The following is a 26,577-nucleotide window of genomic DNA, read 5'->3' as shown; positions in this document are numbered from 1 at the left end:
ACTGACTCAAGACTGAGAATCTGAACATCACGAATATTACAAAAGAACTATATATATAAGAATTTTGTATTACAAATATCACCACACCTGTACCCGAAGTTTTGACTCAACTCATTAAAAACAATAGGTTTCCAACATTTTCTCATCCTACATAAAGTTTAGTATGTGGTTTTTGACATAACTAAATTAATTCAGAAAGATTCCACTCTCAAGAAAAACTCCGTTTCTGAACTAAAAAAGTCTTCTACGAAAGAAGAAGGAGTTCAGCATTGCTGAACAGCAAGAGCTACACATGTGCTAGCAGAGCTACACTTAGAGCAGTACATGGATTCCTCAAACATGTGAGCAGCATATGAAATGCTTCCCTATCAGGGTCAAAACTATTGCTAAGACTGTATAGACCTTTATGAATCACCTGTGCCCACGAAACAAAACTTTGTCTTGCACTCCAGAAGAAAAATACCTCTCCTTGAAAGCAACACTCACCTGCCCCATTTCATCAAAAGCCATGACAACCACAGCTGCTCCGTACAACTTAATTTTCCTTGCTTTCTCCAAAAAGTCTTCCTCACCTTCCTTCAAACTGATGCTGTTTACAATGCATTTCCCTTGGCAACATTTCAAACCTGCTTCAATCACTGAAAAATTTGAGGAGTCAATGCATAACGGCACCTGTAAATAACAGAGAAGTATGCCAGGGGAATACCTACAAGTTATGAATTAGTTCCATACGCTGTTTGCCCAGTTGGACATAAAATTGCACACAACATTAATCATCATTTATGAATAAAAAGTTTCCAGATGGTGTCTGCAGATTCACTTTCCTTTAAGTGCAAAACTCTGAGCAAATTTAACTCAAGAGCTTCTATGGCAACTCCATCACATATCATATACAGATCTCTACTTCTCCCTGCATTGTCTTGTGTTTCTGAATTAGATACTCATTTTTAGAGAACACCCACTGCAGAAGTGTCTTTTAAAACCACCCTATATCCATAGCAATTTTAAGTTTTGTTGAAAGCAATACCATTATTCATTGCCAATATGTAGATTATGGCTCCTAACTGCTTCAAAAGGAACCTGCATTCGGCTTTTCTAACCAATGAAAAGAACTGGCATATATTTAGCTGAAATCAGATACAGAATGTTAAAACCTCTGTTTCTCCTGAAGGCCTTCTCTATTGTCACAGAATCATAGAACTGTTTGGGTTGGAAGGGACCTTAAAGATCATCAAGTTCCAACCCCCCTGCCATGGACAGGGACACCTCCCACTAGACCAGGTTGCTCAAAGCCCCATCCAGCCTGGCCTTGAACACCTCCAGGGATGGGACATCTACAACTTCCCTGGGCAACCTATTCCAGTGCCTCACCACCCCAATAGTGAAGAATTTCTTCTTTATATCCAAGCTAAGTCTACCCTCTTTCAGTTTGAAGCCATTAACCTTTGTCCTACCACTACATGCCCTTCTAAAAACTCCCTCTCCAGCTTTCCTGTAGGCCCCCTTTTGGTACTGGAAGGCTGCTATAAGGTGTCCTTGGAGCCTTCTCTTCTCCAGGCTGAACAACCCCAACTCTCTCAGCTTGTCTTCATAGAAGAGGTGCTCCAGCCCTCTGATCAGTACCTTTACAGTACCTTTCCTCTTGGGAGGACACCTGCATCTGCTTATTAAGCAGCTAAACTGGTGCTTAATCAAAATTTTCTGAAAGGCAATTTCCAACTCAATAAAATGCCCTTTATTGTGCTTTGGAGGGACAACCTTTGCAATATCAGGTTCTGAAGAAATCAAGTTACAAAATCTGGTCATTGCAGCAGGGCCATCCAGCATCCCATCATCCATATTGATGTCAAGAATCTGGGCCCCCATCTCAACTTGCAATTTGGCTACACTCAGGGCTTCCTAAAGAAGAAAGTCAAAAAACAAAACAACAGTCAGTAGAAAAAAGCCTAGTCATTCTCAAGATAACATTTCATTTCTCCAAAATAAGCATGCAGCCAAAAATTTTAAAAATTGTAAGACATCCCATAAGAGAATAAGTAAATGGTATGTGATGCAAAACAACATACAGAAGTTGTTAGTGTGGCACAACTGATAACTAATTTGTTCACAAAAACATGACACCAGAGACCTAACGTGGTGGTAGTGTCATTGATTTTAGACAGTTGGTCATATGCTTAATTGAATGATTTTAAGATTTGCATGGCAACAAGGACTTCTGACTGCACAAGATTACTGGAAAACAGTCTCTGTGATGGTATGAAATAGGGTCCTGCATCACTAGCTCTGCTGTTTTATAACAGAGTACTTAATTTTTGGAAGTTGGCTGACATTTTTTCCAGCTGCAGAATAATCACCAAGTGCTAAGAAGGATACACTAAAGCCTTCCCTCCGCCCACATAATTATCTGAACACCCATGTCTGTTCGCTTTTTCTTTTTTGTCACTCTGCAGACTGAGGAGAGAAAAAAGAAAAAGGGTTTTAGTTGCTCACAGTCCCTAACAAGCTGTTTAAAGCTCCTTTTATTTAATAGGTCTAACCTGCTTCATGACTTCTAAGGGCTTAAGAGTCAGACTTCCTACAGAAACAAATATAAGGCTTTAGTTTTGATTGCATCAACTAGAACAGCAGACCATACTCTGGGGCAGAGTCTCAACTCTCAAGAAATGCCACTTTACTGTTTGTTTGAATGTTATAGTAACAATTTACAGCAGTAAAGAATGCGCCCTCCAGCCTTTTCATTTCTGCTCTGCAGCTGTTTCAAGCAAGCAATTATCTTCTAAGCATCTTTCTGCGTAGCAATTCTCACATAGCATGCTGGAGCCAGGGATCAAAGTATATACAGATTAGATGCAACCATAATGCTGACCAGTACTGCAGAAGGGAGGGAATGAGAGTAAGGGCTGCGCAGTGCCACAATCTATTCCAGGTCAGATGTACCCCACGTGTTGGAAGGGGGGATTACACCCAGTTTCCTTCCTCCTTCCTCTATACATCCACCCCTAGATACAGCACAGTCCAGGAGATTTTCTAAACCATCATCAGCTGTGTAACATAATTCAAAATGGAAAGTCACATCTTCTGTAACACTTGACAAAAAAAAAAAAAAAAAAAAAATCCTTGTAAAACCCTTCTCACAAATTTATTAGGAGCTGGTAAGCACTGAAACAAAGGACAGGGAGAAAGTAAATTCTACTTGTTTTCCTACTTTTGTAACTGGTGTAGAATAGTGCTTTGTGCCAGCAAACAACTAAGAAAACAATGCAATAGAGCAATGAAAAATCAGAGCATCAGCTATAAAGATTATTGATAAAATGTATACTTCATAGTTGCCTGCCATGATGAGTTTAGCGAACTTCCGTGATCCTGCAACATTGCAGCGTTCGCCAATATTAACGAAGTTGGTGTATGGCCCAATCCTGAATGGCTCCAGACCTTAAAAAGATATTTTTGAACACGTTTGTAAAATATGAAAATAAAAAACTGTGCAAGAAAGACAAAATCTCTTTTCTAAACTGTGAAATAGAGGTGTCTCTCTCTTTAAGAATAGTGAGTTCTCAGCACATCAGGATGTGCACAAATCTAATGAGTAACCAGCAAGGAAATGCAATGAAACAATTTCCAACACGTATGCCAAAGGTTTCTATCCTTTCTCAATGACAGTTAATAATCTACCTGACTCAAAAAATAACAGCCGATTTGTCCAATATAAAATGATGTGAAGCTACGATTCTTTGGGCATCTATGTGTATGCACATACACACCTTCTCTCAACCTCCAACTACGTTAACTCTACCACCACCAGAGAAGCAGGCCACTGAATTGACTGACAAACAAGGACAGCTCTTAACCACATACCCAAGTTCAGAGCAACAAGCCAAGTGAGACCCTTGGGTAGCAGGCAACTCGGGGGCAAACAAACCTTACATCAGAACAGAATAAGGTAATCCATGAAACCACAGGCCAACCACGATTTATTTAATTTATGCTAACCCCATTTGACTTTGAGATTAAAACACCAGACCAAAAAGAAGGTACTGTTTTACTTGGATACATGGTGCAAAGGCTTAAAGAAGGCCTGGCTGAGGAACATACAGATCTAGACTTTGCTAAGACTGAGGACATTCTAGACCTGGACGTATCACTGGAACAACGTCCCAGTGTGACTGGATGGACATCTGAGGCGACACAGGGCAGCTCTCTCACAGCAGGTGAACAAGGATCTCGTCCCAGCTCTGCCATCAACCATAGTCAAATTACCCGATTTCTTTATGCCTGATCCTACCCTGTTGCAAACTGAGGATAAAGATACCTGCTCACCACTAGAAAGTATCTGAGACTTGCAGAGTAAAATATGCTGACTTGGTTATACTACACAAATTTGTAATAAAATATTCCATTAATCCTTTGGCCAAAGCAGTAAGATTTAGATCTGGTTAAACATCCATAAGCTTGCTGGACTCAGATAGAAGCAGAAATTCATACTGTCATTCTGATCAGCAGACAACAGCAAATAAATTTCTAAAGGAAGGCTGCATGAGTTATAAAGCTCAAGCTGTTACATTCCATTTTACCTGACAGCAGCATGTATCCTTGGGAGAGAGAAGGTGGAACACGAGGCTTACAGGATTTCACAGCTTCGGCAATTTTCCTGAGTTACAGAAAGAGGAAAGCAAAGTTTTCCATTAAAATTAAACCACTCCAGATAAGACTCAAACAGAACATACTAGACATATACCTCTATCTCCAGTTTAGCCCTGTAGCAGACAAAACTAATTAGCTAGCTTCACTTTGTGTGGCCAAAGGCAAAAACATACTCCCAGAAGATCCTATCATAGCTATTTGCAGGGAATGTAGAAAGCTGAAGATTTATCAAATACAGAACGTAAGATACCATGTCAATGGGATACCTGATGGATATCAGAACCAGTCCTCAGCCACACTGACTTTTACCATACTCGTGTTTTGCTGTGCTGAGCAACTGCTAATGATTGCAGAAAAAAAAAAAAAAAAACAAGGGACAAACATTGTTCTACGCTGAGCCACATTTCTCAGATGCCGGAATGATTCATGCTGCTCACATTCACTTTTTCTTCGCTCCAGTCAGGAGTGACACATGGTGTCACGTTCACAGACCACCTCTTTCCAGTTTGTATCAGGGTAAAAATGAATCACAAGGGCCCCTTCTCTTTTTAAGCCAAGGTGAAAAAGGGAGGTTTTCCCACTGACCTACTTCCAGTGAGAAAGGTATGAAATGCATCTTCTGACTGGCCAGGACTAACACTAGCTGTACAGCATTCCCAGATCTCCTGTTCCAAACCCACACACCTTCCTTCCTTCTACCATCAAAGGAAATTTTAAGTTTCACCTTGTGGCTACAAGTGCCAGAAAGAGAAAGAACATACTGTGTAAGGGAGCAGAGATGGGAAGTCTATTCTATCCAATGGTAAAGAGGGAGGAGTAATTTCAAAACAATTTTAGATGGCAAAACAGCAGAAGTATAATCTTTGTTTGAACCATACCTCTACTCATTCTTCACGACACACATGGCTGTGAAAGCCAGGTTTTTTCTACTCCATATATTGCTGCTATTGACATTCAAGTGATCCATCTTTTCAGGAAACTCTAAGACAAGCCATAGAATATTGCTCCACAGAAGCAGCACTTAATTTACATCCCAGTGCACTGAAAGTTGTAGCTCATGAGGTACCTGATATGTGCTGGTGTAGTACCACAGCAACCTCCAACTATGTTGACCAAACCATCCAAAGCAAAATTCTGTAGAAGGGAGGGACAGGTTCAAGTTAATAAAGGTATCTTTTATATTATTTTTTTTTGATTTTTTTTTTTCTCCATATGTTAAGCAATTCAGGGGATCATAAGAAAAAAATAAATTCCAAACCAATCTGTACTATTTCTTCTTAGGATTTGTTTTGAGATGTGGATTCCCAAGGCTAACCAGCAATTTCAACACCTAATTTTAGGAAACTACATTTGAAACTGGCCTATTTTATACTGAAGCCCCAGACGAAAACTTGGATGAGTATCAAAGACTAGTCATACTATATTATAAAAGAGAATTAACATGCAGCAGATACTGCGTTCTCACTGACACACTGCAGCTCCAGCCACACAGTTCTGTCTTGCACAGATCAAGTGGCATGTGGAAGGACACCCTGCCCTGGAACACCAACATCAGCAGTTCCTGATACACATAACTCTCAAATTCTGCCAAGTTCATAAAAACCACTCAGCTATTGAACAATTCCCAAATGCAAAAGTGAGAACATAGGAGTGCAAATGAGTAACATCCACAGATCAAGCTGCAGGAAAGCTACTTAGTGTAGGACATGAAAGTAATTCAGGTTTCAGAGTTTCCTAAGTAGTTTCTCCTAACCTGTTATCTCAAATCACTCTCATTCAGCAAATTGTCTATAAATAATCCAAATGACATATAGAGCCATCTGAGAAAAAAAAAACAAAACAAAACACCCCACAATACTGTAACAAATACGCATAAAATACAAGCAAAGAATTATTGTCTGCTAGTGTCAGATGTGACACACTCACGAGAAATATTTCATACCTTTATATGCTTGGCAGTCACTTCTGGAGTTTCATCATAACCACCAAAAGTATTGGGAAGACCTTGAAACATAATTTTTCTAGTATTACAATTGGTTTAAAGCCCGCAAGAACAGAATTAAATTCCATAAAAGACATATTTAAAGTAGCTACATTTGTATGAGGACTAAAATGCCTCATCACCTTTGCAATCATTAGTCAATAATTATTAATTATGCAAGAGAGCATTCTGGGTTCACCGTCACAGAACTAACAACAGTTACTTTCAGCAGTTTAAAATATTCTTAATCTCTTTTTAATAGTAAAATAATCATCTTTTCAAGCTAATTCAACTCTATTATTGCCAATGAGATGGAACGGTTTAGTTACTTTTCATCTGCCTGTAAGCATAGGAACATGTGCACCACACACCTGCGTTGGGGTAACAGATGATGTAGGCTGCTGTACATTTTCCAACTGTTTCAATGAATGGTCGCATTTCAACTGCCCCTAAAGCACAATTTAAGCCGATGCTAGAAAATAAATTTTTAAAAATTATTTTGAGGTAAAAACACCTCTGACACACAAAACAGATGAATGTTAGTGCTGGCAACCGCTAACTCTCACAATCATCTAGAACAAAACCAACCTGATCTCCAATTTCTTTAATCATCATCACCAATACAGCAAGACCGTGCAAAAGGAGAACCCCCAGGTGGAAGAAAAGCACAAGGGGGAAGGGGGCTGGACTGAATTGAACTGGGAACAGTAAATCAAGATTTCATTTCAAAGTCCAGGAGTAATGAGGCAGCATTTTGACAGCGACACGACGGCTCTGTATTTTCTAGGTGAGAGAGAGAACAAATGGAATGAGAACGACAGACTGGAAAGGAGTCTTGTGCTACAGGAAGAAGTATGAAAAGGTTGAAAAAGTAAGACCTGCTTCAAGCTTCTCACTCATCATTTTCTTTTAAAATTATACATAAATTATGTCAACCTTGGAAGAAACCAAGTGCCTCCCCCAAGATATCTCATGGCAGCACTGAGCCTGGGCAACTGAATCTGCTCATCTTAGTAACTAAGTCAGCACTACAGCAGAAGTATTTTTACATGAATAAGCTTCTCAAACAACTTCACCAGTATATGTCGTACAATCATGTTTTCTTTCATTCAATGACAGATACATAAACATGACTTGCACTCCAAATGTCTACATTGATATTAAAAATGGAAATTTCTCTTTCAGAAAGTATGCAAGAGATCTTTTACATATATGTTTCCTGATCTCTCTTCACCACTCTAGAAACCATCTTATGAGCACTGCAAAACTCAAAATGAGCTCACAATGCTGCTGGAAGAGGAAGATGTAAAAAAGCTTTCCCCTTTCCTGAAGTAACGGTCTCAGAGAGGATGCAAGCTAACCCCTGAAACAGGAATGGGTAACAGTCACATCTCCCAACTAAGTGAGCTACCTCTGAGGCAGCCTCTGTGGCTAAGTTAATAAAGTGCATGTACACCCACTAGTTTCCCACAGGCCAAAAGCAATAAAGCCCTGCACAGGACTGGAAGCACAAAATGGATTTTGACTTTTCTCCTGTTTCCAAGGAGCAGGCAGGGGCTTGGTAACTGCACAAGTAGTAGCAGTAAATGCTTGCAGCCAAACTCACTTGTTGGAAAGAATAAGAAATCCTTGAGATCTGAGAGGCTCACGGCAACATCCAAATCTGGGGCCTTGAGTATCACACAGCCACATACCAAGACCAAACAAAACACAAACCCCTTCTTCCAATAGCTTAGGGGTGTGGGTATTTATTTTTTTTCAGCAGGGGGGAGAGGGGCATATATGCTAGTTTTTTCAAACAGCCAGCTCCACCTTCAAAGTGCTTTTTCTAATGCATCTCACGTGGACCATTCTATTTAAATAGAAAAACTTTAAAAGAACCCTTTTATTCTCATTTCTGTATCCAGTGTTTACATACATTGAAATCCTTCATATAGATCCCCTGGATACAAACAGCATGCACAGGGAATACACAATTAATTACAGCAATAAAGTTCTGGAATTTATTTCAACGTAGGGGCTCATCCCTCAGGATTCTCAAAGCAAAGCAAGGTAAGAATGGTTAACAAGACTGCCCTTATCAAATGCAGATGAATGCAATGTATTTCCTACTGTTAAGTCACTCAGTTTACAAGCTTCCAGCTCACACTCCCCACGCCCTCTTTTTAAGCTCTCTCCTATATTAGGCAGCTTCATTTCTCCCTTCCACATTTAATATCCATCTGTCTCTGGTTCTGAGTACAAACTCACCTGTCACTCTCTTTACCTCACCCTACTAGAGAGATACTGTAAAAGCAGCCAGGATACTCACCAAAAAAAGCACTTCCTAATGTTCTCACCTGACTTACTGGGTACTGGCCCTCCAGACTGCCTGAATGATTACCCACTACAGAGGCTGCTGACCAATATATCTATGAGCACACCATCCAAGCATTACCTGTTTCAAAACTGCCAATTCAAACTAAGCAGAGACACACACATTCATTCAGAAACAAAAAGTAACTTCTGTGACCAGTATCATCTCCCCACAGCACTCAACAGCATCATGAAGGAAAACATTTGAGAAAAGCAAACCGTTAACCGTGCCTTAAAAGCCAGCAGCTTCAAACCAGATTGCTGGTACGCTATCACGGATACCTTAGTGTAATAACCATTACACCCTCATCTTAAAGATCACCTCCTTCCCTTGCTCATTTCTTCACAGCAGTCACGCATCAGCTCCTGTAAAAGGTAAGGCTGCAGAGTGCCCTTGGGACCAAAACAAACACCACATTAGGGCCCTAAACTATGCATATGTCTTCTTAATGCTACCACAGTAGAAACAATCACAGGATCCAAAATAAAACAAAAGCAACTCCTGCCACATCTGAGCACCTTTCATAGCAAGCACCTTGCCACACATCTTTCAGCACTTTCCAAGCACAGCTCATGAGTTTCTCAGCTACTACCTACATCAAATGGACACAAAGCGCACACTTTTTAGGGGGGGGCTCCAAACCAAACTGACTTAAGGACAACCCATCACCCTAAACAGGGCATACAAAACTCAAATGGAAACAGATGAACACGTAGAACATGGTCCCTAGGATACTACTATTAATCAGCTTTTTCACCACCCTAAAGCCAGCCTGTATCAATTTGGCAACAGAAACAACATTAAATGCAATCTGCTCCCACAACTAAAACCCTTCTGCCACAGTGCTGTACAGTAGCCTTTGCAAAAATGGGAAACAGGCCCTAAGCATTCAGACCCATACGATAGCTTTTATGAAATATGGTTTAATAAATTCTTGATTTCTGCTCCAGTGCCCTTCTCTCCTCTTCAGAGGCAAGAGAGTTACGAGCAAGATTATCTGAGACAGACTCTTGCCAAATATGGATCACTAGGCTGTGATGCTGAGAGAAGGAGTCAACTACCACCCTGTTCCAAGAGGCTCCATATGTTACTTCTGGAGCACCGTCTGGTCTGGGAAAGTGGAGCCTCAAGGGCAGTCGGGAAAGCTGTGAATGCAGTCTTCTGCTTTTGTATCACCGAGATGACAGATTGTGCGTTTTAGCTGGAATTTTGTTGTAAAAACAAACAATGGCTCATCACAATGTGCACGGCATGCACTGCTAAGAGTGAATTAAATGTTTTAAGTTAGAATATTCAAGGGAAAAAATATCTATTTCTAGTGTAGGTTTTTGTGTGAAGAACCAACCTGAGAAGAAATGGTAAAGAGAGAAGAGGAGGCAAGGAGGAGGTAGAATAGGGCATAGAAACACAGAAGACTAGAGAAACAGGGAACAGTATTCAAAAATTAACATGTGTCCCGGTTTGAGGTAAAACGGAACCAATTTTGTTCAGTAACTTCGCTTCTTAGCTGGGTCTCTCTAGCTACTGAAATTAACAGCATATTGTACAGACAATGTTCACTCTGTCAGAGTGGTAAGACCTATGTTTATAGCTGATGCCCGGGCACGGTATGCAGAGAAGCTCCTGCTTATACTTATTGCTATCACACCCAAGGGCAACCAACTTTGTTACTTGCCCCGTTGGAGGGTCGGAAGCGGAAAAGCATAGTGGGGTCCCACCTGCAGGGAGGAGCGGACGGGACAGGTGACCCAACACTGACCAACAGGGGATTCCATCCCATCTGCCTCATGCCCAGTATAAAAGCTGAGGGATCAAAGGGTCAGCTCGGTCTTCCTTCAATGGCCAATGTCTGAGGAGGACTCTGTTCAGCTGCCTGCGATCCCGATCCTGAATGCAGATCCGGAATCCAGTTCCCATCTGTCACTGAGTCCAGCCTGGGACTGCCCCAGTGCCAGCCAGTGTCGTGACTGTCATCTCGGGAGCTTGATACGGTTTTGTATATATTTCATTATTTCTTTTTTATTTTATTATTAATATTTCATTAAAGTAGTTTAGTTCCTTCTAAACTCATAACTCTCTTTTTCCTTCCCTGCCCCTCTCTCTGAAGAGGGGTAGAGGAGAGCATCTGTCGGTCCCATCTGGGGTCCTCCAGGTCCCCAGTAGCCGATTTGGCCTAAACCACGACAACATGCAAAACCTTGCACAATGACCAAAATCTGCTATAGTATGCATTTTCACAGATCTTAGTCTCATATTTATTTGAACTTTTTTGCCTGAACAGAAAAGAATGCAAGTAAATGGAGGCATCAGGAACTCTCAAAACAACAATGCACATCCTTGAGAAAAGCACTCAGGGAATACATATATTTGCAAGAGTTCAGTAAAAAGAACACTGGAATGAAATCTTATGATTCGCTCTTTCAAGCCACCCCAAAACATTCTGAGCTGGCACTGCTTCCCTCTAAGAAAGAGATGTAAGCACTGCCCATACCCGGAATTCGCTCCTTGAACAATCAGAGAGCGTAGGAGATGGCAAACTACAGTTTCAGAATTTTTTTTTTTTTTTAGTGCTTTGACCTAATTGTGATTTCAACGGCTGTTGCAAACTCAAAACCCCAGATTATTTAGAGCAATGTTTTAAAAATTCAGCTTTCTTTGGGAACATAATTTCTGCTGAGGGAACAATAGCAGAATACGTTAGCGATACATGTGATTAAATATTATCACAGTTAGCATAGCGTCCATTTAGCAGCAACCAAGAGGTTAAAATAGAAAAGAATCACAATTTACAGATAACTTACTAAGAGAAAGATACTTACCAAAGTGGCTTACTGTGGGAAACACTAATGACAAATGCCTCTCCTGTCTGGCCTGAAAGGGTACGTCCACTCTTATCCACAATAGTTCCAGAAACCTACATATCAGTTGAACATAGAGAATGGAGAAGAATTAAATTGATAATAAAAACAAGAACTTAAATGGCTGAACTGCTAGAATTCAAAGCACAGGGACCTGTGCCCTACTCAAAGTGATGAGGCAAAACTCAAACCCCTTCCTCCCTATGAATGTTTAAATATTTAGCTAGGTGAAAGGTAAACCTTTGACCAATCTTCTTTCTCCCTCTCTCTTACCTTTGGTGGAAGAAAAAGGAAAAAAAGGAGAAAAGAAAAAAAAAAAAAGAAGAGAGAAAACTACCATGAACCATTCAGCAGCAAGGTAGCATTAGTACCACTAATCATCATTCTGATGATGGCCTCTGAACCAATCTGCAGTGGTTACCTGTTTAGGCTGCTATCAAGCAGTCACAGTTCCTGTTCTGTCCTCCTCATCCTCCTTACTTCCTTCTTTATGTTATCTCAGGTCTCCGGACTGCTATTAGGTTGTTTGGTAGTGGTTGGTGGGGGGGGCAGGAAAGAGAGGGCTGGCCTTAGAAACAAGTTACTCATTTTGCCATCAGGGAACGTCAGACGTTGCAACTTCATAGTGAAGATAGAAGTCTTAACCTGCATAATTGTACCTCTTAAGTACTATACAGAGAGAGGTGTGCAAATAAGACATAATGTCTTGACCCCAACTAACAACTACAAAGTTGAGAATTCAGGAGACATTTGAAAGAGCCAGGAAAGGCTTCCCAAGTCTACAAATCTTTCTGCAGAAGATGGAATGAGTTTAGAGGACTCCATGCAAAGGTAAATCCATTATTTACTCCAAAACATGTTCTAATATTGATGCTACTTTCCTTCAAACTACTTAGTCAAGGGAGGTGACCAGTGGAAAGTGAGTAGAGAATGAGACAACCAAGGTCACTGACCACTCTGCTCAGGACAATGAAGACAAGAAGTCAACTCTACATAATCAGAAAACTCTAAGTGCTAACTGACTTGAATGATAAAAAAGTGGAAACTCATTGCTGATAAAGTACAAAGTTGTGAACACAGAAAGAATTCTACATAATGACACCTCCAAACTAGTCTTCACTGCTCAAGAAACTAATCTGAGTAACAAAATAAAGTTTTACGAATGCAATTTCAAAGCTCACTAGCAATAAAGTAAAACTTCGGGAACTACAAAGAATAAATGGATGAGGCAGAAAACATCACTAGGCTACCATACAAATCCCTGATGCCTGCACTTTGACTGCTGTATGCTATTCTAATTCCCCTCTGACTTGAGGAAGTGGAAAACAAAAAGGTGACAAGAATAATGAATGAATGGTACGGAGCAGCTAAATAGAAAATGACTCTTCAGGATGAAAAAAGTTGACTAAAGGAGGCTCTCACAGAGGACTATAAATGCCATGGCTATGCAGCAAAGGGAACATGGAACAACCGCTCACTTTCTAGACTCAAATGGCAAGACACAAAAGAAGTTATCAGGGAGAATGTCCAAAAGTAAGCAAACTTTCAAACCAGTGCATTCATAACCTGCAAAAGTTACTGACAAATTATTTTGTGGATGCTGGGGTCCCATGCAGGTTTGAACACAGGTTCAGGGAAGGAGTAAACACATTCCACAAAAAGGTACGAACAGATACAAACTTCAGATCAGAAAGCCTGGGCTGCAAACTGCAGAAAACTGGAATACATCAGAACTTTCAAAACAAGTTTATTCTTTTTCTATATTTGTTCCTACACATTCATGACTGCCCACTGTCAGAAAAAGACATGTCAGAGAAAAAATACGGAGTTAGACCTTTTCTGACCAGTGGCCACTCATATTATTCCACTTGAAAATATGGCAGAATTTGCTTAATTTCATCCTTGAAGCACTCGTTCTTATTACCCTCAAGACAGCAAGCCCCCCCAAAAAATTATGGTCAGACCTTTTCCTGTGGAAATACACAGAATGAATACACACTGCAATGAAGTCATTCCTTAGTCTGCAGGTTGATAAGCTGCACAGAGATACCCAAGGCTGATTTCAAAAACCTCTTCACATAAGAGTTTTTCCTTTTGCAATCATGTGAAAAAAGAACCTTTCCAAGACGCTTATTTCCTTCATTTCAAAATGTTTTAATCAACTGCTATCTCAGCTAGTTCATAAATCAAGCTTAAGTATATGTAAAATACTAAATAAAAGTACGTGTAAAATATGAAATAATATATACTTACAAATATGGGTCGGGAAGCATACTCTTCTTCAAACAACGTCTGGAGTGCAAACAGAGCTGCCTGCAGAAGAATAAGTTGCAAAATATTAATGGACATTTTTAGAGCTCTTCAATTTGTTGGGGTTTTTGTTTGTGTGGGTTTGCTTTTTTTTTTTTTTAGTATTTTTTATGGCTGTTTATGCAGCTTGCTACCTCAAGAACTTACTACACTCAAGAGGTTTTACCCTTATCCCTAGCATCTTCCAGATGTTCCAAAACACATTTTGGTAACAAGCTGAAAGTACTACAGGGTAACCAAGTAACACCAAGACTATTCTGAAACTTGGGGATGTATTTCTCCCTCACATCAGCAGCACAAGTCCCCATCCCAAACATGGCTGTATGTAGTATTCTCAGTACACATTCACTGCCCTTGAATCTGTTTAGACATGCAGTTTGCAAAGTATTGTAACCACCACAAATTTTAACAGTGACTTGTTTCCTGCTTCCTTAGGGTATGAAAGCTGCATTTGAACATGAGCTCAGCACAATGTTAAGCCTACAGGATCCTAGCCAAACCTCCGCGATGACTGGTCAAATCTGTAAAGGATAAGTCATAGCTCTGCACCCATTAATCAGACTGTGGCAAAAGCCTAAAGAAATGCCGTGTGCATATCCAGCCAGACTTTTGCACGTAAAATTGCAAGACAGTTTTAAGCACCCTAACAACTCCAGCACCTGCATTGAGCAATTATTAGGTAAAGAAGGAGGTGTCAAAATCACAGGAATTGTGGCATATTTTAACATTTTATTCCTCCTGTTTTACCCTTCTAATCCTCTACTCCCCATTTTTCTTTTTTAAAGCTGATGGCAGTGTCAGAGCTCCCCAAAACCCCATATTTTAACAGGACTGTCTCACAAGCCTTCCCACACCTGCAATCAGATACACTGGACATTTCGTCTCCAGTGTGCACCATAAGCATCCTTTGGGCAGACATGCTTACGCTGAAAAATACAAACATCAGATGCATTTGGAGATGTTTTGCAATACAGCAGAGCTTCTGGGAATAAAAGGACTGCTGGCACAGACAGCCGGAAAGATGCTAACGGCACATATTAAAAGGCAAAGGAAAAAACCTGGAAAAGGCTGTTTTATCATAAAACATCATCTCCTTACATTCTACCTGTTTGCTAGCAACCAAAGAGACTATTCATGTATTTAATAAGCAGTAGCTGATAGCTCTTACAAGTACCACGTTGAATTTCCTTAGGTAGTACACCAAATACTTATATTACTGAGTATTTTTTTTCCGGGAGCCCCACCTTGGCATTGGCTGTATCAAATATGGTTTCCACTAACAAGATATCAACTCCTCCGTCCAAAAGTCCTTTGGCTTGTTCCTTGTAGGCTTCAACCAGTTCATCAAAAGCTGTAAAACAGGAATGATGTTTATGTCATCTGGAGGTATCTCCTTCAAGACCACCACCTAAGTTAAATAACTTGATGGTTACAAATACTTACTTATGTTCCTGTAATCTGGTCTCTCCACAGACGGCGACACAGACAGTGTCCTGTTTGTTGGACCCATGGCTCCAGCAACATATCTCCTAATTCCTAAAGCAAGACATGGGGAGGGAGGGAACAAAAAAACCCAAAAAACCCCACAAAACAATCAGTTTACCTTTGTTTTTACAGTGACAGCCACGTCAATGTAAAAAACCTCCAAGGGCACCGAGACATGCATATCATTCAGGGATAAAGAACTATAAAACAGGAAACTCCAGCCTCATACCAAGAGTTTGATCAGCACAAGACTACCCAGCACAGCTGACTTGTCCTATTCAACAAGATGTTCAGAATATACACATGAGACAAAAGAACATGCAAGAAAAAGGCAACCGGCTCAATTAATTTCTCTTGTAAGTATCATTTGTCTCTGACACAGGAAGCTTCATTCAATTACTTTAAATGCACAGCATAGAACTGTCCTGGCATTTTTCACTAGATAACCTGATATGAATATTCTGGCAGGTGTTCATAAAAAAGCCTTTCTTTTAAAGCATATTTCAAATATTGTATTTTTATTGCATACTATGAATCCCATCAGTAAAGTGTTATCTGGACAGCACCAGCAGCACTGCTAGCCTGAAATACAGTTTGATGGCAGAATACAAGAGGAAATTACATGTCTTTTAAAGACAGCATTGTCTACAGCAGTGTAAATGAGCTATACCCCTCTTACATAAGGTCCAGAAGGTAAAAGACTGGACATTCACAGATGACGGTCACATACTAAGCACATGCCAGTAGTTGTTGAGTAAAGTCAAGCCACAAGACTTAAAACTAGGAATAACTGGTAATCCACATTTACCTACAACCAGCTATCTCAATTCCGTTGTACAAAGACCTGTGCCATATAAACCTAAGTAACTTATAATAGTCCCTGCTGAATTTATTTCTCTAAAACACACCTGGAAGACATGGATCACCTTGTCCTGGTTTTGGCTGGGATGGAGTTAATTTTCTTCACAGTAGCTGTTATGGAGCTGTGTTTTGGATTTGTGCTGAAAACGGTGTTGATAACACAGAGATGTTTTAGTTACTGCTGAGCAGTGCTCACACAGAGTGAAGGCCTTTTCTGCTTCTCACACCGCCCCACCAGCGAGTAGTTGGGGCTGCATGAAAAGCTGGGAGAGGAAACAGCCGGGACAGCTGACCCCAACTGACCAAAGGGATATTCCATACCATGTGACATCATGCGCAGCAATAAAAAGCTGGGGGAAGGAGGAGGAAGCAGGGGACATGTTTGGAGTTACGGCGTTTGTCTTCCTAAGTAAGCATTACGCATGATGGAGCCCTGCTTTCCTGGAGATGGCAGAACACTCGCCTGCTGATGGGAAGTAGGGAATGAATTCCTTGTTTTGCTTTGCTTGTGAGTGCGGCTTTTACTTTACTTATTAAACTGCTTTTGTCTCAACCCACGAGTTATGAATGTTAGCAACATTTCAAAGATTGCAGCAAGACAGTCAAAACCTTAAATGAGTAAGAAATTAATATAAATATTGCTTACCTGTCTGAGCAGTTACATCATCTGCTGCTTTTCTGGCCACCTGTGCAGAGACTCTGTTTAACCGGTATGCCTAGAACAGTTACAAAAATTTACCAAGTAGCCTTTAGTTCAGTACGGCATAACTCATCCTCAGAGAAACACACCACTTCCATTCAGTAGCTTGCAGTACACTCTGAAGGCTCCGTAATCCATACAAATACATATAAGCACTATTACAAAACTTGAAAAGGAACAGCTCTATGCATCTCAGCAACAAGAGTTACATGGCAGGTCTCATCCCACGTACGCCCCAGTCTACAGCTGCTAATCATAAAATTTCATTCTGTAAGGTACTAATTAAATCCTACTGAAGTCAACAGAAGCTGAAGAATAGGACTTTGAGGACAAAATTAACCTACTTTTAAATTCACTTTTTTATTCAAGTAGCATATTTCCAAGTATTTTCTTTCACATATTTCTCAAATTCCCAACGCAGAATAGGTATGACAAATGCAAGCTTGAAATGACTTCTACATACACCAGCACAAACAACACAAAAATAACATCCAGGAAAAAAGCAGTTCCCATTGTGGCATTTGGTAAGTTGGAAGGACTGAAGCAAAACATCCCTGTACACAGAACTGAGACATTCTGGGAATGCTCAAGCAAAATCTAGGACAAACTATTATTGCCTGTGCCTTCATGAACAACTATGACTGTCACACACAGCGAGCACAATTGTCTACAGCAGTGGAAATGAGCTACAACCCCATCACGTGGCTACTGAGACAGCACGCAGTCAATAAACAGAATACCAATGGACTCTGGGACTAAGCTAATCTTAGCTGCTAAGACAAAAATCTTGATTAACATTTTAATGCATATATAGTTTAGCATTCTTACCAAATGCTCAAGGCCATAGTCAGCTTGTGCAACTCGGGTGCTGCTGAAAGTGTTAGTTTCAATGATATCAGCGCCTGACAGCAAGTATTCCTGCAAGACACGGAAGAAAGAAAATCTCCAAGACCTCCAGAACTGATATCTGGAATGAAAGCAACCCAACTATTTCGTCTCATTCAGTTGACAAAAAGTCACAAATCATCTAATTCAAAGCAGACCATACTCTGAAGGCCTTACTCAAATGTACAGGGCCAAAGTAGTAGAAGTATTCCATGTAACCAGTTTTCAGAGTTTAATGTGTCAGCCACACTTTCTATTAATAGGTGACATTTATAGTCACCTCTGCCACTAGTCCGGCAGTTGGAGCACATCCTAGTTTTTTTGCACAAGGACATGGTGGGACATAGTCCACTTGCCATCAGCAAGTGAGGGCTGCTGTGGGCAGACTCAGAAAAGGCACCAGTTAAGAAACAACAGAGGACTAGAAAATTTAAAACATTCTGAAGGGAGCTGTACAGCACAAGAGCATACTGGGACAGAATACAAACTTAGGAGAACTATGTTTTGTGTAGACCACATTTAGTATTTAACTAATGGCCCAGATTCACAAAACAATTAAGCCTTCTGCTCCAGTTTGGTTGTTTACTTCCCACTGAAGTAACCTGAAATCAATGCAAACTGAAATATTTTTTCAGATTCTAGTCTGTGCTTTGATAACCTCTATCAGTTGCCCTCCTCCCTCCCTAACTCCTCTTTTTGATCAGGTTAACACTTAGATGACCCCCGCACATTCAAGGAAATCAAGACATTCTAAGTGCTAGCAAGTGAAAAATACTGGTGTATATAACTAAAATATAAACCACTCAGATTTTCCTATAAGAAGCAGAAGAGTTCAGCGGGTTCAACAGGGCAAACAAAGTCTTGTTCTAAATGACAGCATAAAAGAATTAAATTTGCTTTAAAACATGTTTTGCTGCAAACTAATACGCTTTCTCTCAAGTCCTCCTGGATACCTATGGAAATACCTGCAAATAGTTATACGAAATATACAAGTTCTTACATGTTGTCGTGGTTTGGCCTCAGCCAGCAACAAAGAACCACGCAGCCGCTCGCACAACTCCCACAGTCGTGGAAAAAGAAAATGACAGGGCAAAACTCGTGGGTTAAAAGAGTGCAATTTAACAGAACAGCAAAAGGAAACACGAAAACGCGATTACAGTACCGCCGCGAAGCGCACCCCCGCAGCCCACCCCCAAGTGGCGACTCCTCTCCTCGCCCGGCTAGCTCCTCTTATAGCCCGGGCATGGGTCACGTGGGATGGAATACCTGCCCCCTGCCGGCTCCGGGGGAGATTAACCCCATCCCTGCCGGAACCAGGACACATGTACACTAATAAGCAAGGAATAAAATTTCTGAATATCCTATAGACCAAAGAAAGATGTTAAATGTGTACAGCTTCATCCTAGCTTTTGTTTTTGTTTTACTAGCTGTCATTTTAGCAAAAGCCCTTCACCTTTACTGTCTACCACCATAGAAGGAAATAATATACTCAAAGCAGGAAGATCATTTTGCCTTTGGAAATACATCACCTCTCTTACCACTGAATCTTACTTTGCCAGACAAGGTACAGCTAGCATTTACTTTTCAAGTTACTGCTATCTGTGAGATCTGGCTCACTGGGCCATCAAAAAAATCCCACCAACCATACATACAGTGAGATTATAGTTACTTTGTAGAAATATTTTCATCTAGTATTTCAAGTTCTGTCCAATTCTCAGATGAAATAACCACTGGTAGCTATATAAAATATGAAGTCACCAGCCATGGCTCAGAAAGCACCTGATTCAAAAGCTGCTGCAGGCACGGGGACCGCCACAGACTTGTTCTTTTCTTACACTTCCGAAAGCACCTACAACTGGCCATTGGAGGGATGATAGCAGGCTGCCGTTGGTTTGACTCAATACATTCATTCTCAAGTCACATCACTATTGGTCTGTTAAACCTGCAAAATTGAACTGTTAAACCCGTTTACCCGATTAAAACCCCAAGCTATTATAAATTCCAAGGTTCACAACCACTAGAGCTCAGTTGACAGTCTAGGGACTGAACTCAATCTACAAATAATTTGACCCGAAATTTTTATAGGTCAAAGACTCTGATTCTTTTCAAATCATCGTTCTTAAAAATCTAAAGAATGACAGATAGAACGTAAATATAAAAATACAGATTACATACCAAGTTTAACAAGCATAAGCCAATTATGATTTTAATCAATGAAATACAGATCTTTTCAGTAAGTGATTGGGAAAACCCAGAATAGATGTGAGGCTTCAACCGAATACCAACTAACTGTAATGCTATTCAAACATTCTAATTATTACAGTAAGACCTACAAATGCCTGTAACTCCAGAAATACAGGACTTAAGAAGTTGGTTTTTAAAGCCTAACCAAATATAGGAAAGTAATAAAATCTGTTTGAAAATTCCTAATGTTTAACCCTAGACTGTTTTATTCTCTGGGCCACACATTAATATTCTACAGAAAAAATGAGAATATGGAAGCACATAGACTCATTAGGAAACCCATATAATCATTAACTACAGAGACGCCTGCTTCAGGCTGCCACATTTAACAGCTCTTTAATACACAATTAAAGAAACATGCATCTAGAATTCAGATGTGTCCTACTTAGATGCATTTCAAGTGCTGGTTGAGGAGGAGAAAAGGAAAGAAAAATGAAATAAGTCAGAATCTACAATTAATAGAAATGCACCAGGGACATATGTCAAAAAGGGGGTTAAAATAACACTGCCTGGGTGACATCAGGAACCAAGACACAAATGCTGTGCTCACACAACCAGAAAAGTCAAATCTGCTCATTCTTTTTCGCATGGTTACCTAGTACTCTCTTCCCTATCCCCAAAAGACACAGGAGAGCCAGTAGCCTGTGGCATGGAAAAGGGGAGCACAGCAGCCAAATTCTCCTTGTTTCTCTTGTCAAGAGACAGAAATCAGAACCACCTACCTTGTGTATGTCACAGATTATATCAGGTTGAGTTATACTGAGAAGGTCATTATTGCCTTTCAAAGGCCTGGAATGATCTTTAAATTCATGCCCTCGGAAATCCTCTTCTGACAGGGCATGTTGCTGGATCATGGTACCCATGCCTCCGTCCAAAACCATTATCCGCTCCTGCAGAACTGATTCAATTTCATCTCCCACGCTTTTCTGGGGATCTGCTGTAAGAAAACAAATCCAGTATTTAAGCATCTTTGAAATTCCCATCTATACACTTGTGCCACCTGAGCTCTTCCCATTCAAGAAACAGAATAAAATAACTAATCCTCTACTGAAATCTAACAGTAATTGGTTCACTTCACCTACAGCTCCAATCACATGATGTCAGGTAACAGCAGCATCTATCTAAATAGAATTAGACTCAATTGGTCCTTCATCTAAGTACAGTCACCTGCACACAGTCAGCTCCAGGAACAAGAGTATCAAAAGTTCACAAGGGCATACACCAAGCTCTCTACATAAACGTGTCTCCAACGCTGAAAAATGCACTAATTTCCACTACAACAACATTTGAACAGCAACACAGAGCTGCCTCTTGGTACTAAACACTGTACTGTAAATGCTACACAAGTGCAATCCAGAAACTAGTAAACGTCACTTAAAAAAAAAATTCTACTTTAATTGCCTATGCCACAACATTAAAAAGATATAAACTGGCCAAACAAAAACAATTCTTCAACTGAGTCTTTCTAGGATTAGAATAGTAAATAACAATTTTGCACTTCCGTTAGTGAGCAAACGCCAAGATACACCGACTGATAAGAGCCAGGTCTTATTTTCTTTTGCAAAAACACCGCAAGATCTTCTGCTCTGCAACAATGTCAGAAAAAAAAAAACAAATCATGCAAATCACATGCAAATTATAAGATATTGGACAGGGTAAGTCTAATAATGAATGAAACAAAACTGTAGAAATTCCAGAGGTATCATTAGGAATAAAGATGCGGTATCGTAATGCTTTAAGATCCCAAACAAAGCCCATCCCAAACATCAAACAAAAAGCCAAAACTATAATCTGAGACTTTAGAGGGAAAAAAAAAAAAAAACAGAACAAAAAACCCAAACAAACCAGCACAAAACCTAAAATCCCCAACAAAAGTAATCCTACTTTTCCTCTTCAGAACGTATGCAGTATCATTTCGGAACAAAGACCCAGTTACATGCATATAGCAAAATAATCAAACAGCCTCTTTACCAAAAAACCAATTTACAAGAGTGGGACCCTACTTATCTTTCAGAACTATGTAGATTAATGATATGTTATTCTTCATCTCTCTCCTTCATTCAGTTTGGGCTTACTCACTTTGCATAAACACCTGGTTTGCATTTTGGTCATGAACTATCATCAACATACTTGTAAAAAAGAATGATTTCTGAAGCACAAAAACATCCTTACACCTCATTACAACGTACACGCAGTAGTACTTAAAAGTCACTGTCAAGTGCTAACTGATTTGACTTTTTTCCTTCTGCAGTCTTGTAATGCATCTTCTGTTTTGACATCAGTACTGTTTAAAAAGAATACGCTGGAGAGAATAGGAGGCCAAGAGTAAAGTATTACAAAGTTACATTTATACCAACACTCTGAAAAAACAGCTCTAAATCAGAGGTACTCTCAGCAAGAAGAGAAACCAAATAAAATTTGCTCTGTAACAAGTATGAAGCATTTGAAGGGAGATTAAAATACCAAAAAGCAAGCCACCCTCATTTCAAGTTGAAAGCGTTAACACCATACAGGCAGGCTCAGCAGGTTCTTATACAAGAGGCTTAAACCTACTCATGTTAAACCATCAAATTATTCATGAAAATAAAATCAGTCCTTGAGCTAAAGGTTTTCAGAAGCAAGACCCAAAAAATTATATCTGAAAGTACGACTGCAATGCAGACTCCCACAGAGCATAACTCGTGCTTTGCAAGAGCTACAACCCAATGAGATGTATGCATTAGAGCTTGCTTTTGCCTTAATCTAGCCTCTAAGTCAACTCCTTGATGCCAAGAGCTGCAGCCCAGACACCTGTGCCGGGCCACTGGAGCACTCCCAGAACCAGCCCTCCTTTCTACAGCCTTCTGCTCCTTTTACCTACGTGCTTCCCAACTATCTTCTCATACACACTGGGAAGCAAACAAAGATTTACAGTCATCTGTTTGGTTTTAAATCCTCCACCTCACGTAATCTGTGTTGCTGCCTCTACAGCTTGCCTTGCTGAACAGATGTGCTTCAGTGTACGGTTTTCTGCTCACAGGAGCACAGATTTATGCCTCATCTCTGCTCCTAGCTCTGTGCAGAGCCTTATTCTGAAGCAGCTTTCCAAATCTGTGCCACTTCAGCAGCTTCTCAAAAAGCTGAAGGAAATACAATGGGAATCAGGAAGGTGGCCATCAGTGCCAGAGGTACAGACTCTACATTTTACAAATGGATGGCATAGCTCCAAGCCCCCCAAAACCCAATTTACCTGTTATTTACCTGTTGTCAAGCGTTATCCCTGCTATGGATAACGCTTGACTCTTCTTCCATTAGGAGCCTGCACTACTTGAAGGCATGCTCTGGCACACTGATGATGCAACTTTCAAGTTGGAAACAAAGTCTGCAAACAGGTCTGAAAAGACGCCAGATATCAGAGAGGATCAAATCATAAAGGCATGCTAGAAAGTGCTGAACTCTGCCCTTGGGAGAAAAGCAGAGAGGAGGTTGGGAGTTACCTCTGCTAAACAAGGACCATCATCTTAATTCAGCATTCAACTCACATAATTCCCCTCTCCAGCACAGACAGGGTGCAAGAGTTTGTAACAGAATAAATGAAAAAATGCTTGGAGAAAAATCAGGTCAGCTTTTGTGTGTGTGTGTGGTGTTGTTTCTTTTTTTGTTTACAAACCCTGCTCCTACCTCTGCTCAGCCAGAATCTGATGAAAAATTTATTTTATAAAGATCACTGGTGAGCTTTGGGAAAAAGATTAGCTCTTCCATTCAGAAGCGTCCAGGAGAGAAACTGCCTCTATACCTATAACAGAAACAGTAGCAAACCTGCAGTAGTAACAGGACCCAGGACCAATTACCTAGATTTTACACTCTGCTGAAACTTAAAATATAAAGAGCGTTACCACAGAGTGTTCTAGGGCTGGAACTAGTTTAGCAGACGTATACCAAGACAGAACAAAAGTGACCCAACACCACTGGCTTAAAAGCCAATGGGATATGCAACACGGAATAAGAAAGTCATAATATTCTACTTCACTTCCCCAAGGTAAACACTCTGGCCTGCGATCACGAACAAGAGAATTACTAGTCTGGAAAGGAGAAATGAAATCAGCTACAACAACTTTTACCCTGTGTAGATGTTTCCAAGTAAGTCTGCATAGCATACAAGGTGTCCCTCTGGTACAGCTGTTCACCCCTAGTCAGTCTACCACTAACAGTTATGAGCTTTGTGAAAATATTAGGTTACATTTGGGCAATGTGGCAACTTAACAAATCAGGAGATAAGGCAAGATGACAGTCCTTCAACTCCTTATCCTAACCCAACCCACATATGCAGAATTGAAGCAATAAACACATGTTCTCCACAAGAAACAGGACTTCAAAGCTTGCAATTTGCTTAAAAACACATTTTTTTGATGCCTGCAATGATTCTCAAAAGGTGTTTTTTTATTATTTATGCACTTCTATTAAAAATTTATTCTTAGTATAAAACAGTCTGGCATACTTGGAAAGGAATAAAGGATTACAAGTTGCTTCCAAAGCTTTTAACAAAGGATCAACCCAGCTGTGACAGTATTTTCATCACGTTAATGTGAAAGAACACAAACTGAAGAACTACAAAGAGCTATAGGCACTTACAGTACCCCCTATTTCCTAGGTTGACCAGGTCTTGTCCTAACAGGTTACAGGGCCACTCCACGCTTGCACATCCTAATTTAGCAAACTGGCATTGCCCCACACCAGCTCCAAGCACGAGTTTCTCCACCATTCAAAAAACTATTACGCAGCACACAGAAATTACAACAGTAAGCTAGAAAGCATGCTCCTGCTATCAGCCTGCCACTGACAGCTCAGGATAACCTTAGCACTACTTGGTGTTTAATTAATGAAATCTTCACCTGGATGTGCTCTGGCAGCATTAAGAGTTTCATGAACTGCACCAACAGATGGCAGACAGGTCCTCTACAACAGTGGGCAGCAGCACCCTATTGCTAAGTTATTTGCTACCGTGCATACCCAAAGAGAGAAGCACTGGATCTTACCACTTCACCTTGGGTACCTATGTGCATCTTCCTGTCATTTTCCATGTCGACACTTGTCTTAAGAATCATTCAGGTCTTCCATGACAGACAGACAGACATTTGTGTAGCTGATCCATTTACAAAGTTAGCTTGAAAGGCAAACAATAACCGCTGAAGTCCCAGAATAACAGAGCAGGCTTGTTAGTTGTGTCCACCATCTCTAGCTAAACATGCAAATCCCAGGCTCAGGCAGCTCGCTGTTATAACCACAACTGTCCAATCTCCCGATGTTAAATGGTTCACAACAGATTATTAGATATTCATTACAGGGAGGAACCACGGCGAAACAAAACAGCCTCCAGACCAGCACAGTCTTGCTTTGCGGCATGCCCTGCTGCTGAAAGGCTAGGGAGAAGCACTTTGCTCCGCTTCCTGACAGCCTGCTCCTGAACACAGGTCCTCTGCATCACTGTCAGGTGTACACTCCATCATCTGCTGCCTTCTGCCCGTTCAGTGGGGCCCCGCAAACTTTTGCTTTCATTTAAGGAGAGCTTTTCTGCAGCTGCCAACTCTTCTCAAGCTGCTGCTGAAAAACCCTCCCACATTTCCCATTTCAGCCAAACCCATCCCCTTCGGCAGCAGCAAGGCGGTCGCTGGCCGCGGCTTGACTCCAAATGGCACGTGAAAAAAGGGCAGGGCAGGTCAACATCATCTTTACCAGAAGAATCTGGAAAAACCTCAGACCACAAAAGCTGATTATGGAGTAGGTGCCGCACACAGCTCCATAGCCAGGAGGAGCGCAGGCCTGTCTGACAAGCTGAGGGACACAAGGCTGAAGCACAGGCTCAGCAGCAGGCATTCCCTCAGAAATATTAAAAAGGGAACGGCTTAGGACCTCTGCAGGTAGCAGCACTGCTGAAAGCGGCTGCTGACAGAACTGTCCATTTTAAACTACAATGTCGATTAGCAGCGAGTTTTACTTCCCCTCCCAACAACTTCTGGTTAACCCGCGAAATGGCATTTTTGGCTTGGAGCCCCGGGGCCGCTGGAGCACACCCATTCCCCACCACCAAGCTGCAGCCTCTCACTCAGTTGGGTGGTGGGTTTATTTTACTATTACTATTTTTCCGGCTTAACTGCCTCCGGCGGCGCCGCGCGGATGCCACAGCACCCTCCAAACCCCTCTGGGTAGAGCGACGCCTACCCCAGGGGACCGGCTCAGCCCCGGAGCGGCCGGCGGCGCCCGCAACAAGCGCCCCCAT

At 40.9% G+C, this 26,577-nt stretch overlaps 1 protein-coding gene across 1 annotated transcript in view; it reads right to left on the bottom strand.

Moving 5' to 3' along the window:
* Window positions 1-26,577, bottom strand: part of MTR (5-methyltetrahydrofolate-homocysteine methyltransferase) — a 66,022-nt gene that overhangs the window by 25,701 nt on the left and 13,744 nt on the right. The window contains exons 6-19 of the mRNA XM_009893651.1: window positions 21,044-21,258; window positions 18,021-18,110; window positions 17,139-17,208; window positions 15,590-15,682; window positions 15,391-15,497; window positions 14,090-14,149; window positions 11,798-11,892; window positions 6,994-7,094; window positions 6,584-6,645; window positions 5,708-5,775; window positions 4,572-4,648; window positions 3,320-3,432; window positions 1,759-1,899; window positions 487-672 (exon numbers count right to left, since the gene is read on the bottom strand). Coding sequence (XP_009891953.1) covers window positions 487-672; window positions 1,759-1,899; window positions 3,320-3,432; window positions 4,572-4,648; window positions 5,708-5,775; window positions 6,584-6,645; window positions 6,994-7,094; window positions 11,798-11,892; window positions 14,090-14,149; window positions 15,391-15,497; window positions 15,590-15,682; window positions 17,139-17,208; window positions 18,021-18,110; window positions 21,044-21,258 — 1,478 coding nt within the window. The remainder of the gene's footprint in view (window positions 1-486; window positions 673-1,758; window positions 1,900-3,319; window positions 3,433-4,571; window positions 4,649-5,707; window positions 5,776-6,583; window positions 6,646-6,993; window positions 7,095-11,797; window positions 11,893-14,089; window positions 14,150-15,390; window positions 15,498-15,589; window positions 15,683-17,138; window positions 17,209-18,020; window positions 18,111-21,043; window positions 21,259-26,577) is intronic.

Source organism: Charadrius vociferus, unplaced genomic scaffold (genome assembly GCF_000708025.1).
Source record: "Charadrius vociferus isolate BGI_N301 unplaced genomic scaffold, ASM70802v2 scaffold309, whole genome shotgun sequence".
Lineage (NCBI taxonomy): Eukaryota > Metazoa > Chordata > Aves > Charadriiformes > Charadriidae > Charadrius > Charadrius vociferus.
This window is presented reverse-complemented; position numbering and strand designations above follow the sequence as displayed.